Source organism: Talpa europaea (assembly GCF_964194135.1).
Source record: "Talpa europaea genome assembly, chromosome: 3".
Taxonomy (NCBI): domain Eukaryota; kingdom Metazoa; phylum Chordata; class Mammalia; order Eulipotyphla; family Talpidae; genus Talpa; species Talpa europaea.
Genome location: NC_140069.1, coordinates 135,702,102 through 135,721,096, shown reverse-complemented (window position 1 = coordinate 135,721,096; position 18,995 = coordinate 135,702,102). Strand labels below are relative to the sequence as shown.

Here is an 18,995-nt window from a genome sequence, read left to right as displayed (position 1 = left end):
GTAGTTAAATATTAAATACAGTGGTCTCAAGATAAAATTGATATATTAGCAGAATATGTAACAATATTAGAAACTATGATGGAAAAGTTAAAGGACAGAGGATAAAGTTACTGAAGTAAAAAAACTGTCTAGAAAAAACAGCAGAAGGAGCAATGAATAACACAGAAGAGAAAACCAGAAAATTTCCCTGGATGGAAGAAAAAAATTGGTGTCCTATTGAAAAGGTGCTGGGTGCTAAGCATGTTTTATTTAAAAAAAAAAAAAGGTGTGTGTGCATCCAAAAAAAAAAAAAAAAAACCAAAAACCTTTCAGCATTTTTTCTATGTTTTTGATAATCTTAATATTTAATATGTTTCCCCTCTTTTTCTGCCAGGTACATTACAGGTCCTTTAGCCCATCTGAGGTCTTCTATCATTTCTGAATTCTAGGAAATTTATCTCTAATATTTCTTCAATTATTTCACCATCTTAAATTTTTATTTTCTCTCCTGTAACTCCCATTAAGATGCTGGCACTTATACAACTATTCCCATATCCTTTAGTTTTGTCTCTCCCCCCGCCCCCGTTTCTTCCTGAAAGCTGTTTATTATAGTCTTTCAAACAATTTTTTCCTATTTAATATTCCCATTTGGTTTTATTATGACTATAGGTATAATCGCAAATACTAAAATACTCCCTTAGACTGTTAACTATATTGCTCATACCTGTTTTAAATTCTTGTCTCATCTGCTATTATAATTCTGTTTTAGATCACATGTTGTCAGTTTATTGACTTCTTTTGAGGCTGTTATAGTCTTGAACTATAGCTATAGTCAGATTGCTCTGTGAGGTAATGTTTTTCAGGGTATCAGTTATTCCTTCTGCTAAGATATCTTAGGCAGGGAAGCAAAGGCCTGGCTTTATCTAGTATTAGTATTAGTGAGTTTAAGGAAAATGGAGGGGAAGAGCAATAAGGTAGGTAGTGAGGCTTAGGCATGAAGAACCAGTTTATCCTTTCCATTTACTACCACCTACTCTGTACAAGGGGGTTGATACCTTTTAACCCTTTGGGCAAAGAAGAAGGCAGTCTCCCTGGATTTGGAGTAGGAGGGAAGGAAGAAATTAAGAGAGTGAATGGTGGGTCCACATGTATTTCCTTCAGTTGTGGCTCCAGCAGGATTTCCGCACTCCAAAATGTTTTCCCTTGGATTGTGGCACTGGTGGCATGGGCTACTGTTGCTATTTTTTATAGTGAAGGAGTAAGAATAAACTCTAGGTAATTTGGAGGAAAGAGTCTTCTGTCTCATTTAAAGTTGGGGCTGGCACTCATTTTGATTTTGGGAAAGGGAATTAGTTGCCTGTGTTAGTAGTTTGCTACTTTGGCAGAAATACTTATCATTTTATAGCATAATGTTTGAATTCTGCTTTATTAATTATGTGCACCACAGAATTTCTATAGTAATTTTATGAAAATAAAAACTGGTTGAACAAAACTGCATTATCAAAAACTAAAAAGATCTAAAGGTCAAAGCCGAGAAAGAAGCTTTCATTCTAACATAACTATTATTATAATCTTCTGCATTAACTTTTTCCCAAAAATAAGGCTATTTTTTTCAACTTAATAGTTTCTAATGGGAAATAGTGGAGGGGGAAGAGGTAGGACATTTGCAACATATAATGTTTAAGAGCTTTTAGCTTCAACTGCCAAAAAGCTTAACTGAATGCCAAGAATCCACCAGTCTTTATAAACTGACTCACACACACACACAAAAATTAATCAAACAGATCAGTAAACAAGATCATATGTTAATCATGAACACATTTTGAAAGGACACTTGTTGAGAAAATAAAGAGTAAGAATTATACAACAAACATCACTGGCAAACTGCTATTTTTACAATTTTTCCAGGAAATTACAATAATTCTTTAATTCTCCTCTTTTTTTCTTTAGCATTTTTAAAACCTGTAATAGAACAGCTAAAGAGGATATAAAATATTTTATCTGTTAACAAATCACATTTTTTTCTTTTCTCCTTTTTCGGTTTACCTAATAGACAAATGGAGTAAAATACCCGAATTTGTAACATAAGGAAATTCTACAGTGAGGTAAAAAAATTACAGAAATATTTTAAGTCAGTTCAATTCCTGAGGAAGATACATTATTGTATTAATTCAGTAATCTTAACTCTATTTTGGCTTCATGATCCAATGCACATATTCATTATTAATTACTTCAGTTAAGACAGGAAAATAATTTTCAGAACTGTCACAGAAATATAAAATTGAATTAAAACAGCTTTCTACAAATTCTCTGGTAGAATATCTTCAACTTCAAGTAACAGAAAGCTTGACTAATAGTAGATTAAATAGTTCATATAACAAAATTTTGCGAACTGACAGTTCTAGGATTGTTTCAGCAATTCAACCAAAAATTGCTGTGCTAGGTTAATATCCCTACAGTTCACCTGGCCTTCCTCTCATTTTTTAAAGTTGTCACTACCAGCTCTAGTATCATCACATCTTCTCACTGAGCATCCAAAGCAGGGAGGTAAAGGAAACTTTCAGCATCTACTATTTACTTAGGGGGGATATTTTTTGCAAATGTCCTCTAGGAGACTTTCCTTATGTATTATTGGCCAGAACTGAGTTATATGGGAGATGGGAAAATGAAATTATTTGCCAAAGGACAACAATAACTGGTTTGGACTAATTATGCTCGTCTTCTAAGGCAGGGCAATTTGCCATTAAAACAAAGTCATGGTTTGACTAACATGAAAAAAGGGCCAACGGCTACTGGGTAGGCAACCGAAGTGTCTGTCACATTCTAATCTTCTAGATTCAGGACATTTTAAATGTTGGATGAGATCTAGCAATAACTCCAGTTTGAAACTTCTATTATTTTACCAGAGCCTGGGTTGCTACCTGCTCCTTATTTACTTTCTGTAAAACTGCAACTGCCTTTTGACATTCGACAACATAGTATTTATTGCTCTATCTTAGTTGTATTATGCTATAAGGAATTCATCTTATTGAATAGATTAGCCATAATTTATTTACCCACTATTACACAAAGTAGTTTTCAGACTTTTTACTCTTGCAAACAATATTGCAATAAATATCATTGTACTATTTATTTTTATGGGCAAATATGTGAGTAGAAAAATTCCTGAAGGGAAAATGCTTGGTCAGAGTACACATTTTATATTTAAATAGATGCCAATATTCAGTGAATGATCTTTTAGTTTATATATTTTAAATTATGAATGCAATTTAACATCTTTATATAAGCAATATTATTGGCTATTTAAATTATTTTTCTTAGAACTATCTATTTGTGTCATTTACCATTGTTCTACTGGAGGATTACTCCATTTCTATTGATATGTAAGAGCTTTTGCTTATGGCAGCAGGATATTAACCTTTGTTGTAGTTGCTAGTTTATAATTTATTAAGACTTCTGGGTATTTTGTCCAGTTTGGGAAAGATCTTCTCCCAATCTAAATTATTGATGACAATTAGACTTAAAAATTTTGTTTCTTAAATAAAAAACTTGAGTCTACCCAGTATTTTTTGGTGAAAGAAATCTATTAGAGACCTAGATTTTCCTTTTCCTTTTCCTTTCCTGTTTTTGTTTTTGATGCTGTGACTCGGATACAAACCCTTTTTGGTTTGTTTTCACCAACTCTTAAGCAACATCTCAGTGTCATTTACTGTATATTTTCCGTCTCTAATTAGAAATGCTGCCTTACTATATACTAAATTCTCTTATGTTTTGGGGGATATTTTTATGCTATTTATTATCTTCCATTAATCTTTACAAATTTTAGCTTTTAAATGCTTGATAATGTTAATACTACTCATTCTTTACATTTTCAAAGATGTTTTTAGTGTCCTTATGTTTGTTTTTAAGGCGATCTTTAATTCACATTTACTAACAAATAACCTTAATTTTACACTAAAAATATGATTAAGTATTTGTAAGTTAGCAACACACCCTTGGGAGAGTGGAAGGGGAAAAATATGGTAAGTTATTATTGCCAATAATGTTCTGAGGGAGAAACATACATAATCCAATTTTATCAAAATGACAAACCAAATATAAAAGATAGAAAGCAATGAAGTCTATTTACACTGAAAATAAGCATTACCATTTATAGGTCAGCAACTAACCAATGTTAATAACAGTAAATCGTTAGCTTCAGAATCTTCCCTGTATTGTTAAATTGGTCTTATTTAGTTAAGTGGTAGAAGTCTAAAAGGTGGGCCTCCCTGGTGACACAAGGGGTTAAGCACCGTACTATGAAGCAATGCACAGCCTCTGCAGCAAGAGTTTGATCCCCAGCCAGCCAGAGAGAAACCCAAATGGTGAAGCAGACCTCTCCTGTCTCGCCTGCTGCTCCCCTCAGCAGTGTATTTCAGTCAGTCTGCCTGTTTTGTTCCCCAGTTTGTCTCTAGTGAATTCTCTCACCCCTCACATCTCTGGCCTGTACCCCAGCTCTTGTATGCATAAATAAATACATCTTGGGAAAAAAAGTCTAAAAGGATCAAAAACATAGGAAATTACTTTAAAAAACCAGTATCAATAATCACATTCCCAGGCCTGAAATGAAAATCAGTTAAGATTATGCTTTTAAGGTTTTCATCAAAATATGTTTATAGATAAATCAAATCTTGCAGACATAACTAACACAGCCCTCATATGTTCCTTTCAGTCTGGCAATAGCAGAAGGGAATGAAATTCAACTGTCAAAATTTTGGAGTGAGATAAGGGTTTAAGATCAGCTGGTTCTCTCTCTCATTCTCAGATGATTACTCAGGTTGAGGGAAGTTAAATAATTTGACTAATGTTGTACAGGGATGAGTGGCAGACCCAGATGAAGAGAGACCAAGTCTTCTAATTCTCAATTTACTATTTTTTCAAATATACCAATCTGCCACTATGGTTAGAATAAATAGTGGCAGATGTGGGAAAACAGAGTTGACAGAATTTAAGGAACAAAACAAGTAAGCACATTACTTACTACAGAACATGGATTAAGTTTTAAGAGTTCTGCATCACCAATCCTTGCAAATGACTTAGCATCTGGTAAGTAGAAAGACCCGATATATAGTTTGTTACTTTGAATAGTACAGATGTAAGACTGAGTTTCTACAGCAAACCATAAAGTTCTGGTGATGTGACAGACTATCTTCTAAACGTAATTTTCAATTATGTTAAATACAGTACTTACATATGGGGAGTCTGCTACGCCTCTTGTGTTCACAGACTTGTTGCCAAAAGTCACTCAGAAATAAACCCAAATTTTAGATGTGCTGAATTTTGATATAATTATGTATGTCAGACACAATACTAATAAACCCTTACTAAACAGTTGCTAAAGTCACTGATTTAAATTATAATGGTAAATTATAATCTTATTAGTTTATTTATTCAATTGATAACATAATTTTTGGGGGGTCTCCCAGGTGGCACACCACACTATGAAACAATCCTCAGCCTCTGCAGCAAGAGTTCAATCCCCGGCCAGCCAGAGAGAAGCAGACCTCTCCTGTCTCGCCTGCTGCTCCCCTCAGCAGAGTATTTCAGTCAGTCTGCCTGTTCTGTTCCCCACTTTGTCTCTGGTGAATCCTCTCACTCCCCCTGCATCTCTGGCCTGTACCCCAGCTCTTGTATGCATAAATAAATAAATCTTAAAAAAAAATCTTTTTTTATAATTATAAATCATTATTTCCTTCTGAGGAAATTGTTACGCTCCAATGAAAAAAACAGAGTTGAGGTTTCTTTAAAATTTTTTTTTTATTTTTATATTCCCCATACAATTGCAACCCCCTGATTTTGACCCCAATCTCTCCTTTCCCCATGCCCCCCACAAAGTGTGTCTCTGGTTCATAGTTGTTTGTTGATTTTGATTTTTTGCTTTCTTATAGTTATTCTTTTTCCTGGTCCCAGGTTTCTTTAAATCTTAAGATATTAAATCTAAGATAATTTAAATAATTATAAAGAGCAACCATTTAAGATTTTATAGTAGCTGACACAATAAGAAATTATAATAAAAAGCAGCATTTTTTCAATTAGACATATCATTCCTAATTGGTGATTTCAATAGTTCAAACAAATTTCTTCTATGATTTCAAACAATCCAATTGAAACTCACATCATAAATGCAGTTTTAATCAAAGAATCCACATTACTGAATCACAGATAAACACTGTAATTATATGCTAAGTCCATTTAAAATTATAGTAATTAACTGTGGTTTAAAAAAAGCATTAGAAAAATAGTTAATAAATAGAAAGTTTAAGCTATGGAGCATCAATATAATAGAATGAAATAAGTACTTTCTAAGAATATTTTAGAAATATTCTTGTGGAAATATAATGTGGAAAGTTAAATAGTACCCAGCCTTGTGCTTAAAAGGATTTTTCCTGGCTTAATAAGTTATAATCTAGAAAGATAAGATAAAATTTAAATGGACTTTTTTTTTTTAGGATTTATTTATTTTTATACAAGACCTGGGGTATAGGCCAGAGGTGCAGAAGGGTGAGAGGATTCACCAGAGACAGAGTGGGGAACAAACAGAACAGGCAGATGGACGGAAATTCACTGCTAAGGGGAGCAGTGGGGGAGACAGGAAAGGTCTGCTGCACCATATGGGAATCTCCTTGGCCGGCTGGGAATTGAACCCGCACTGCAGAGGCTGCGAACAGCTTCACAGAGCTGCACTCCACCTACTGCACCACCAGGGAGGCCCTTAAATGGACTTTTAAAGTAAAATTACTTTTAAGTAAAAGTAATTCTATGGTAGGACAATGTAAAATACCATAGTTCTGATGCGAGGTACCAAGAATGAAACTGAAGAGCTAACTAAGTAGTACATAATGTAAAGGGATCTGAGTCAGATTGAGTTTGGTCTTAATCCTGAGAGCAAAAAGAAATGATTAAAAATTTTTAAGAAATAAAGAAAACTATCAGGCTTATATTTCTTAAAAATATTTTCTTATTAGTATTGTAACACACAACAGTTATATTCTGCTTGCAATGTGGAGAATGGGTTGGGGGAAGTATTAGGATACAAAGGAAGAGGAGGACCAGAAACAAGCTAAATAGGGCACAGCAGCAGCAGCTCAAGCTAGTGAAGATGCAATGGGAACGGAAAGAAGACAGAGGTAATGTTGACACGACTTGATTACTGGACAGATCAGTGAATCTGTAGGTAGTACTGATATATTCTTGTTGAAGAAAAAATGAGTCAGAAATGTCTTAAGAAGGAAAATTATGTCAGCAGAAATCAAAGACATTTGTGGATGTTATAATCATTGGAAAGCATGGAGAGCTACTTTCAATTTGAGGAAAAATTTTAACATGATAAAAAAGCTTTTTTATGGGGCAAAAAAAAAAAAAAAAAAAAAAACAGTGTTACTCAACAATATCACCAAACCAAACCAGAGAGCCAATCCATCTCTACTCATAGAGTAGTTATGAGCAAGAACACTATTTTCCTTAAAATATAATTTTTAAGGAAAAATTACACATGAACCAAGGTTAAGATTCAGGTAACTTGCCCAAGTTATTTGACTAAGGTTACTTGACTAAATACTGAGGTGGACTCTGGAGAACTAGAACAGTGGTTCTCAGTCCTGTCCATGTAGTAGAAACACCTGGGGTATTGGAAGTTGAGGGAATGAACAGTTGGGGAGAGATGAAGAGAGAATGGGGGATGTGGGAAGTGGGTCAGAAAAGAAGGAAAGTATAGAAAGGAAGGGAGGGAGAGTGAAATGGAGGGAGAGAAGTAGATGAGAGAAAAAGGATGGAGAAGGGAGATGAAAGAAAAAAATGAAAAGAAAGTAATTAAAAGTTTATTTTTAAAGATTTTTTTTTTTTTATATTTATGCAACAGCTGGGGTACAGGCCAAAGGCACGGGAGGGTAAAAGGATTTACCAGAGACAGAGTGGGGGGCAGAACAGGCAGAAGGACCAAAGCACACTGCTGAGGGGAGCAGCAGGTGAGACAGGAGAGGTCTGCCACGCCATGCGGGAATCTCCTTGGCTGGCTGGGAATGGAACCGGCGCTGCAGACTGCAGACAACTTCACAGCGCTGCGCTCAACCCACAGCGCCACCGGGGAGGCCCAGTAATTTAAATTTTATTCTAATATGCCAACTAAGTCACTCAAGTTCTATAATTCCAAATTTATACCTGTAACAGTTTTAGGTGGGAAAATTTTGCAAGTAGTTCTAACCAGATGTTCAATTCTGCCTCAAAAATTCTCCAGTTAAGGTCCAACCACTGTGGAAAGCTGTCTGGAGGTTCCTAAGTCTGGTAAAAATGGAGCTACCATATGATCCAGCAATTCCACTACTAGGGATCTACCCAAAGGACACAAAAACAGCGATTCAAAAGAGCACCTGTACACCTATGTTTATTGCAGCACTATTTACAATACGTAAAACCTGGAAACAACCCAAATGCTCAAAAATAGATGACTGGATCAAGAAGATGTGGTATATATACACAATGGAGTATTATTCAGCAATCAAAAAAGATAAACTCATGCCATTCGCAGCAATGTGGATGGAGCTAAAAGGTATTATGCTCAGTGACATAAGTCAGAAGGGAAAAAAAAATATCAGATGGTTTCACATAACAGGAATATAGGGGAACCAAATAAGACATCAGTGTAAAAAAATAATAATAATAACAGTACAGAACACAACAAAGCAAAAATAGACAATTATAAATCAGAGACATACTGCAGGGGAGGAGGTGGGAGAGGGATCAGAGGGAGGGAGAGAGAAGCACAGGGGACTGTGGAGATGGTGCATGGGTGCCTTGGGGAAGGAAATTCTATGGGGACTCAATCTGAGGGGGTTGGGGGGGGAAACAAACATTGTCTAAAAAAAATTTTAAAATGATTAATGTTAAAATGAAAAAAATAAAAAAAAATAACTAAAAAAAAATTCTCCAGTTAAAACACACATTGTACCTAAGGGCTTTGGACATGCAACTTTTAGGCATATTTTCAAAATTAACCATTTGGAAAATGTGTATCTAGCTAAAAAAAGTGATACTTTTAAAAACTTAAACCAAGACCTTGGCATTAAACCTTTCAATAACCTCCTTTTCTATTCAAAAGGGGAAATCCAAACTTTCTGCATTTGTACAAGGCACTGAATAATCACACTCTTGACTATTTCTCTAGCCTCATTTTATTTATTTATTTTTAAAGATTTATTTATTTATTTATTTATACAAGAACGGGGGTACAGGACAGATGCTCTGTGGGAAGGTGAGAGGATTCACCAGAGACAGAGCAGGGAACAGAACAGGCAGACTGACGAAATACACTGCTGATGGGAGCAGCGGGTGTGACAGGAGAGGTCTGCTGCACCATGTGTGACCCTCCTCCGCGGGGAGGAATCAAACCGGTGCTGCAGAGGCTGTAGACAGCCTCACAGCATGGCGCTCAACCACCTGCGCCACCAGGGGAGGCCTTCTAGCCTCATTTTATACCAACCTTCCCCACTCTCAATTTGTACCACACTAAGTTCTTTAATGCTTTGGGATCTTTGTACTTGTTCTTCTCTTAACATGGTTCTTTCTCATTCTCTACTTCTGATCTTAAATCTTAAAGATTACCTCTTCAGAGACAGTTTACCAACCTATTCTCTATAAATGGGAGCCCCCATGTTACTCATTATCTTAACATTCAATTTTTCTTCTTTGTAGTACTTAGAGTACAAGCACAGATCTCTTTCCACTAGAATGTGAATCCTTAGGAATGAAGGGATCTTACTTATCTCCCACTGCTATATCACAAGTAGCTAAAACATACAGGGCATATAAGAAGGTGCTAAAGTATGGAGGAAGGGAGGGAAGGAGAGGGTCAAACTTAGATGGTGGTGGGTAGTAAAAAGAAAAATTATATTAATCAATGAACAACTTTGCATTGTAGTATAATTCACCATAAAACAAAAACTAACACATAGCAAAATTGGTGGTTTTCTAAGAACTTGATTTTCTCCAAATTCCATCTCTATTTCTTTGTGTATTTTTTGGAGCTTTTCTTACAACCTTTCTATTTTTCTTCACTCTCACAAAATTTATTTTCCAAAAGCTCAACTTAGTCTCTGATCTCTCATATGCATCTTTTTTTTTTTTTTTTAAGATTTATTTATTTATTTATACAAGCGCTGGATACAGTCAGAGGCACGGGAGGGTGGGAGAATTCACCAGAGCCAGAGCAGAGAGTAGAACAGGCAGAGTGACAAAGTACACTGCTGAGGGGAGCAGCGGGCGGCAGGAGAGGTCTGCGCGCCATGTGGGACCCTCGCCCAGCAGCCGGGAATCAAACTGGTGCTGCAGAGACTGCGGGCAGCTTCACAAGCCAGCGCTCAACCACTGCGCCACCGGGGAGGCCCTATGCATCCTTTTTTTTAAGACAACTGATCTTGATTACTATTATTTTCATTTACCTGTGTTTGTGCATTACTACAAATTTCTACTTTTAGATTTGTTGTTTTGTCTCTCATAATTTGGTAAAGCCCTAATACAAAAGAATAACTGACAGTTCATTAAGAGTAAAGAAATACAAAGATAAATAAAAATATTATTACATTGTGGTAATACTGTAGGGAGACCTGGTGGTCAAAGTGGCCAAGGCAGCAAGATTAGCCATTTAATTGGGGGTTTGGGGGTGAAGGGCAGAAATCCCCTGACAACAGTATCTGGAAATCTTTTCTCTGAAGTTATACTTTCCTCCAAAGAAGATGATTCTAATATTCTGCTAGGAAACAGGTCTGGCATCATGGGAATAGGAAAAGCGTTAGAAGCTAGAAGTTCCTCTTTTCTCTCTGCCTCAACAGAATCCCTATCATTTTCTTTCCCACAGAAAATAAAGCTCTAGCCTTTGCCTAGTAGGAAGTATGGCAGAAGGGTCCTGAGAGTCAAACTACCTCACACATACTTTTTAACTGTGGTGCTATCTTAAAGTTTTTTTCCTCCTAAATATGAACAACTATTTCATAAAAAGGTCTATTTTAATAGTTAACAGAAATAGTAGCTAAAAAGAAGAGTAAGCTCATCTAACTCTTTACCCTATTGCTCAAACTAGGTATTTTGTATCTTTGGCCCTTGAACAAATACCATTCTTCTGTGCATACTAATCACAGGAAAGTGACTACTATGTAGACTAAGAATGTAAATTATCATCCAAAATAAGACACTTTGAGAGTGAATAAGGCACTATTAATAATTATGCCAGGAAATATGCATTGGATTATCTCAGATAAACCAGTCACCCTATTACTAGGAGAATAACTTCTCGGATGCTGATTTTGTAACCTTATAAAGCATTACAAACTACATGAAGTCATCCTTGAGAACAAAGACATTCTTTATGTTAGAGTCTAATATATGTACCTACAGTGAAAACAAAGTGGAAAGGATTAGCAAAAATAGAATAATAGTTTTTAAGATAGTAATTTTTGCAAAGGCCCCAACAAACACACATAAATAATTCCTTGGGGAATTCACGTACTATCTTTTTGTACAAAGAAACTAATAATAATCCACATGTTTAAACAGATAGGACAGAATAATTTAGCCTGCAAAGTTCTCTTCCTCTTCCTCAGAATTAAAGAGAGGGGAAAGGGTGAGGAATGGTTATAAAGAAAAGAAAATGAGCTATATTGTCTTCTACCTAAAGTAGTTAAGAGAGAAGAATCACAAAATGCCTTTACCCATTCCAGAGTCTTTCTTGGTGCCATCTGATATTATGTCTACATGATCAGAGTCCACATCATAACTAAAGAAATCATTCAAATAGGTCTTCGATCGCTGGCCACCAAATACATATAAGCAACGATTTTTCTGAAAATAAAAAAAGGACAAAGAAAGGAAAAGTAGTCACTTCGATGAAGAATTCAGAATCCTTTCAAAATTTAAACTCTACAGAAGTAATTTTATGACAGATCTCATGCAATGGAGATCTTATACCATGCTCTGTTGGTATAAAGAAGAGTGAGGAAGCTCCCTATATACTACTACTAAGAAGTGAGCTCTGGGATATCCTATCAATGTTCAAAAGCAAGGTACAGAATAATGTATACAGGGTGCTGCCTTTGTGTAAGAAAGAAGAAAGAGGATTATGTGTTTGTTTCTTTCTGTATAAAGAAACAAAGGAAAGAAACTAATAAAAAAAAGAGTGACCTATGGGGGGAGGGACAGAGCAAGAAGACAGGGATAAAAACCAGATCTCACTGACAGTACCTTGACTTGTATAATGTATAAAACCTTGCAGATATTTTTATGTATTAGAAAATAAAACTAACCGAAAGGAAAAAAAATCTCTGAAATTAAAAAACAAAACAACTTATCTGTTTATAAAGTTATGTCTACACAGACAATACTATTTTTAGTGTTTTTAATTCATGTTTTTTAACTACCCAGTAGTCTATATCCGATACAGAAAGCAATTTTAAACAGTGTTCAAAGGTTTTGTTGCTAGCTTTGTTATTTTGTTAAGTATTATAAAAAGACAGAGTAAGTAATATAATATTGTTACTAAAGAGTTGGATTTTAACCTTAAAATATACACAAATACAAAATGAAAGCTATTGAATTTAAAATTCTATAATCTTTCATTTGAATTGGATATACCAGTATGAACTCATGATTTCATTTTTCTATTGTGAAAAAAGACATATGTATATATGAATATGTATAAATACGTATGTGTGTGTACATATATATGTATATGCATATGTATACAGTAAGCAGGCACTCCTACTGACCAAAGATAGAAAAATTTATGGTATCAAATAGAAAATGGCAGCATTGGATTAAACATATCAGATATATAAAAATTAGAGTCCATAAAAATACATAAAAAAACCTCATTAATTAACTTTGGTGCTCAATTCATTTAAAAAGTGCAAAAGCAACAACGGAAAAGAATCAAACATACTGCCTATCCTGGGTGGTAGACATGTCAGGAGAGCCAACTAGTTAATACATGTAAATGTTTTAGTAGAATTTATAGTTAATAAATGTAGAAGAAATGATATAATTAGGGAAAAAAATCACCGTTTTACAAATCCTAATGAAATCTAAGCAATGACAAGCTATGACTGCTGAAGTCATTAGGTAAAAAGGTTGACAGGAAACTTCATGATTGATCAATCAAGCTGATAACACCTGAATCCATTGAACAATTTTAACATAACCAAAAGTGTGACTACCACATAATTGCCCCTTGAAATTCTGCAGTCAGACCATTTATGATGTATTCCTGTACCTCCCTTTTGGACTCATCCCAAAAGGAGAGTGAATCTAAAATCAAGTCTCTGGATCTAACTTTCAACTTACTGGAAACATGGAGGACAAAGGATGACGTTCAATGAAACTGTAAGGATAAAATCCAGAATATGGTAAATTCTAGAGTAATAATGACTGTTTTTATAACAAAAAAATAAGTGGTATGGGGGGCGAAATAACAAGAGCAGGTACTGAAACATAACCAAATGCAACACACAGACCTTTTTTGTATACTGATTTGAATAAACCAAATATGAAAAATATGTTTTAGTATTTTAGAAAAAAAAATAATGCAGACTATGCACTAAATGGTATTTAAAAATTCCTTTCACTTTGGTTAGGTATCATAATGGTATTGCAATTATGTTTTTTAAAGGTTCTTATCTGTTAGTGATACACTACAGTATTTTTATGTCTAGTAATTAAGTCTGGGACTGGTTCTAGCACAATAACATTTAAGAAAAACCTTAAAAATCAAATAAATACCAAAAAGGGAAATGAAATAAAAGTGGGGTAGATACATGAAAAATGAAGAGCAGAATGGTAATTGTTGAAACTAATGCGCACACAGTAGTTTATTTTACTCTCCTATCTTGGTATGTTTAAAATATCTCAGAATATTTTCTAAAAGTTCCGTTCATAGAAATCCAAGTATTCTGTATAACATTTGAAAAGTTTAAAGAAATACCTATATGTTGATTTTATTTGTAAGTTTTAATTCTATAAGGCTAATTTTCTTTTTTCAATTTTTTTAAAATTAAATATATAGCAGTTCTTAATTTTTCACATTTAATGAAGAATAAGAAGAAAAAATAAGACCCATTTAAGAAAATTGATCTTTTTGTTATTAAGTGAAGTCACAGTAAATAAAAAAGTGTAAGTGTGGCAATGGAAAGACTCATAATTAGCAAACAGTTTGCTGGTAAAGGAAGTTTCATTTTTATCTTTTGATATCATTGCTATAGCAATCATTTATTTCTAATGAAAACTTTTGCTCTGTTAACGAATTTGATTTCACAAATTCTTTTTCCTATTGAGATAAACATAAGAAAAATCACATAATACAATGTACAGAATTTCTTACTGAATGGAACAGCATGCAGTGTCCTATCCGAGACTGGATGTCCTCAGGACCAGCATTACAGGAGTCCTCTCGAAGAAGTTTCCAGGTTTGACATTGACAGTTGAAAGCAAACAACCCACTAAATTGTGGTTCACTGGCTCTGCTGTCGTCTACGCTTCCATTACATGTCAAAATTCTACCACCAAAGGTGTAGATCATATGTTTTTCTGAGTCCATACACATCTATCAGAGGGCAACAGATTAAACAACTTTAGATTGGTCCTGTTATATGTCTAAATGAAACCAATGGGTGCAGTTTGAGAATCTAAAAAAAAAAAAAAAACCAAACAAAACCTCAACTTTGTGTTAATAGCACTAAATACCATCCCTGATTATCACATGCACCTTTTGCAATACTGCCCACCACCCAGCAGACATTCAAGCTGGATTTCTAAATGATCTTGCAGGTTTTCCATTTTTTCAAGTAAGAGTAAAATATGTTGGATTAAAGGGCTTTATGTTTTCTTGAAACTCTGTAATTTTTACTAAATCAATAACAAAAGTGCTCATTTCCACATAAAGGGAATACCGATCATACTCTATGGGTAAACAGGAATCTTATACTATTTTTCATTTTCCGTCAAAAACTCCTTTGTATTCTAGGCAAGCATAATATTAATCTTGCTACCATTTAATAAGAGAACAGAGAAGTGAATGATTCAGCTAAAGAAATCTGCATTTATTTTACAAAACTCTTCAAATAGTGTTCTTACAAAGTAGTAAAAGAAACAGGCACTTGCAGCAGGGTCTAGACTGACTTCAATGGTATAACCGATCTTGCTCCTTTTAACAAACACTAATAGTTTAATTTTCTTCGACATATGTTATACAGTGTATGTTCAAAAGCCAACCTTGATTTTCTATTCTTTCAACTTGAGATTATGACTTTTCATAAAAATATCTGTGAAAAACCAGCCATCTGTCATAAGATACTAAGAATCAAATTCTATTTAAAAGAATATGTAAGTCCAAGTTGGGAATCAGATGTTGAACACAAATAGCATTATATATTTAAAGAATAAACTATGTACACAAAACGTCTTTTCTTTTTGCTAAAGCATAAACGCTATTATGATTCAATGTGCTCCTCCCATCAAATTACTTCTAGTATTTTGTATTGTTTTTAATAAAAGCTATTTAATAAGTATATATTACTTTTTTATTAATAACATTAAAAAGATTCTAGTATTTTCTAATCTTTATCACTAGAAAGATCTACTCATCATTTTCCAGGTTTCTGGCAGATATCCATAAACTGAGATGAAAATCTATTCCTCAAGGGTAAAATCTTGGTGAACATGGTTGAACGACTGAGGTGTAATTGTTTTTCTCTCCCTGGCATTTCAAAGAAAATGTTCTTACACTTTAATCTTGAAAGATCATATCATTAAAAACAGCCCATACATTGCTGAAGACAATTCAATATGGCCTCATTCAACCACTATAGCACTACTTAGGGCTTCACTGAAGCTGGGTCATATTACCCTGCTCTAAGTACTTAAGGCACAAATCTCTCCAAACACCGGGAGATCATGCTGAAAACCTAAGGACTCACTTTATCTTAGCCTATTTGCATTTTCATAAATTCACAAATTCATACTAATTTTGACCAATCTCTGTTATTCAACCCTTAGGGATCCACTTCAATGGCTACAAAGGTGTTTTGTCATTCCTTTTGAAGATATTTAATCTGTATGTGGCTATTCTCTCACAGGAGTGAGGCATAAACAACTTTATCTTAGTGGCTCTTTCCAGCATACCAGTGCAACAAAAGAGTAAGATATTGTATTAGTTCATTCTTTCTTCTATACTAGAACAAACATGATATAAAAAAGAAACAACTATATATTTTTTCAGCTCCCTGCCCCTAGGCTTGCTTCTCCCCTCAGTTAGATATGCAGTTTCAGAGTTGTGGAACCACCACTTTCTTAGTTTTTGCTCCACACTGTCCACTGCATGCCTGCATAGGTCTCTTCTTTCACCACAGGAGTGTAAGTGGAGGCTATCTCCCTGGGAGACAAGGGCATCTTCCCCAAGCATGGCCACACCTTCATGGTACACTACACCAGGATGCTTGAAGATAGAAAAAACAATGATCCTTTGTGGGCAGCCATTTAAGTTTATGTTAGGCAAGCAGTAGGTTGCCCAGATGAGTGTGGGTCAGACAGTCAAACTGATTACCTCCCCAGACTACACCTACTGTGCTTTTGTGCATTCAGGCATTACCCCACCAAATACCCCTCTGTGGAACTACCGAAACTGGAATGACAGGAATGGCCTTCTCATTATCTTCCCATTCTGAGATGTGCCACGGAAAGATCTGGGGCCTCTGACATGTGTGCACATGAATTCATTTGGAGCTTTTCCTGAGATTTACTTGTAAGAACAGCTACCTGAACTGTATATGTTCTGCCACCTAGTTTTGCTCTCCCTCCTTTCTCCTTGTATATTGTGGACCTAAATTACATGCCATAAATCTCAAGTTACTTTAAAAAAAAAAAGTTAAGTGTTTCAATGATGGTCAATTATCAAATAACAAGAAGTGTTCATGACTCTAGGAAACTATACACAGTTCATCAGTTTATGGTTTCCTTTTAATCTTTAATCTCTATTTCATTTTCTGTTTGGTTTGTGACTGTGAATCTCTGAGAAATGTTTCTAAAAAGTTAATGACTTACTAAACTGATAATATGAATATCTACTCAAAAGATTTCAAGAAATATCTTATGCCAGAAGTTCAAAGACCAAATATCCACTATCAGTTTAGAGAATTACTTTCTAAATTCCAATCAGTAATGGATAACCACTTGTTGCCCCCCTCCAATTTTCCTAATCTGAAATTATCTTTATTTTACTCTATGCCATGAACACAAAATAGGTAAGGATAGGCTGGGTTCAAAATAATATTCTCACAAAATCTGAAGATATTGCTGGAAAGTCTTCCAAATATCCTGTCTCTAACTATCCCAGAGATATTTTTTTATTCATTGACTCTGCACCTGATGTCCCTTTCATTTTGCAAACTGCTTTCTTTTTTTTTTTTTAACAATTTTATTTTATTTTTTTTATTTTTATTTTTTTTTTTTATAAATTTTATTGTTATATTCCCCATACAATTGCAGCCCCCCATTCTGACCCCAATCCCTCCCCTCCCGCCCCCGCCCCCCTAAAAGTGTCTCTGGTTCATAGTTTTTTGTTGATTTTGATTTTCACTTTCTTATAGTTATTCATTTTCCTGGTCCCTTATTTAAGTTTTCTAGATTCCTGCTATGAGTGAGACCATCCGGTATTTTTCTTTTTCTTTTTGGCTTATTTCGCTGAGCATGATCCCTTCCAGCGCCATCCATGTTGCAGCAAATTGCATGTGTTTATCTTTTTTGAATGCTGAGTAATATTCCATGGTATATATGTACCACATCTTCTTGATCCAGTCATCTATTTTTGGGCATTTGGGTTGTTTCCAAAGCTTAGCTATTGTAAACAGTGCTGCTATAAACATAGGGGTGCAGGTGTTCTTTGGAATTGATGTTTCTGTGTCCTTTGGGTAAATACCTAGGAGTGGAATTGCTGGGTCATATGGAAGCTCTATGTTTAGTAGGTCCAGAAATCTCCACACAGCTTTCCACAGTGGTTGGACCAGCAAACTGCTTTCTTTAGCAGTGGGAGTTTTCTTCACTTTTACCTTGAGGAATTTCATTCATTCATTCATTCATTCATTCATTCAATCAATTTCCATTCTCTTTCTGGAATCCTATTATGTGAATATTAGAACATCAGGATCTTTTTCTCTGATAATTTTTTCTCAGAGTTTCTGCTCATCAATTTAGTAACCATTTAGAGATTAGTGTGTCCATTCCACTTTTTAATCAATTTACTAAGAATTTTGTTTCACCATTAAATCTTTAATTTGTAATTTGTCTAGATATTTCCCCCCATGAATGCTACAGTCTCCTGAATTGCTGTAAGCTTATCTTAATGGTTTCTTCCATTTACACCACTGGGATTTGTGTTGTTGTTAATTCTTAATTTGTTGAGTTCAGTACCCTGTCTCATGATATTAATTATCTTCAACTATTTGGATTTCTTTGGTTTTGTTCTAGTTGTCTTTGTACTGGAGAAGTCCTATACATTGCTTATTGCATATATATAGTAGGCTGCTTCAAGGGACTAGGTGGAAAGAATGAGACATGATGATGTGAAGGGCTCTGCAGGACCAATCTACTGTCCCTAGGGAATATTTCTTTTCCTTCCAGCTCACACTCATCATTTGACCTGTGGACACTTTTCAGTTTAGTGTTCCCCTGTCAAAATGGAGAATGTCCTGTTCTTCAGTCTCCAACTGATTAATAAATGTTTGTTCTAACTCTATAATCTTTAAGACTCAAGCCGCTGCAATTATATAAGCCTTGTTTTTTTCCAGTTGGATATGATCCTATTTCCCTTCTATCTTTCAGGAATTCTTCCATTTTCAAGTTCCAAAGTATACTCTTTCTTGTTTGTTAATGCTATCACTACTGTATTTTCATCATTTCTTTTTTTTTTTTTAAGATTTGTTTATTTATTTATTTTATTTTATTTA

The 18,995-nt window shown here is 34.7% G+C and overlaps 1 protein-coding gene across 1 annotated transcript in view; it reads right to left on the bottom strand.

The window, feature by feature from the left end:
- The window catches only part of MKLN1 (muskelin 1), a gene marked incomplete at both ends in the record, with an annotated part of 130,020 nt that overhangs the window by 21,224 nt on the left and 89,801 nt on the right, over positions 1-18,995 (bottom strand). Inside the window, 2 exons of the mRNA XM_084230956.1 lie at positions 11,718-11,847; positions 14,378-14,599. Coding sequence (XP_084087082.1) covers positions 11,718-11,847; positions 14,378-14,599 — 352 coding nt within the window. The remainder of the gene's footprint in view (positions 1-11,717; positions 11,848-14,377; positions 14,600-18,995) is intronic.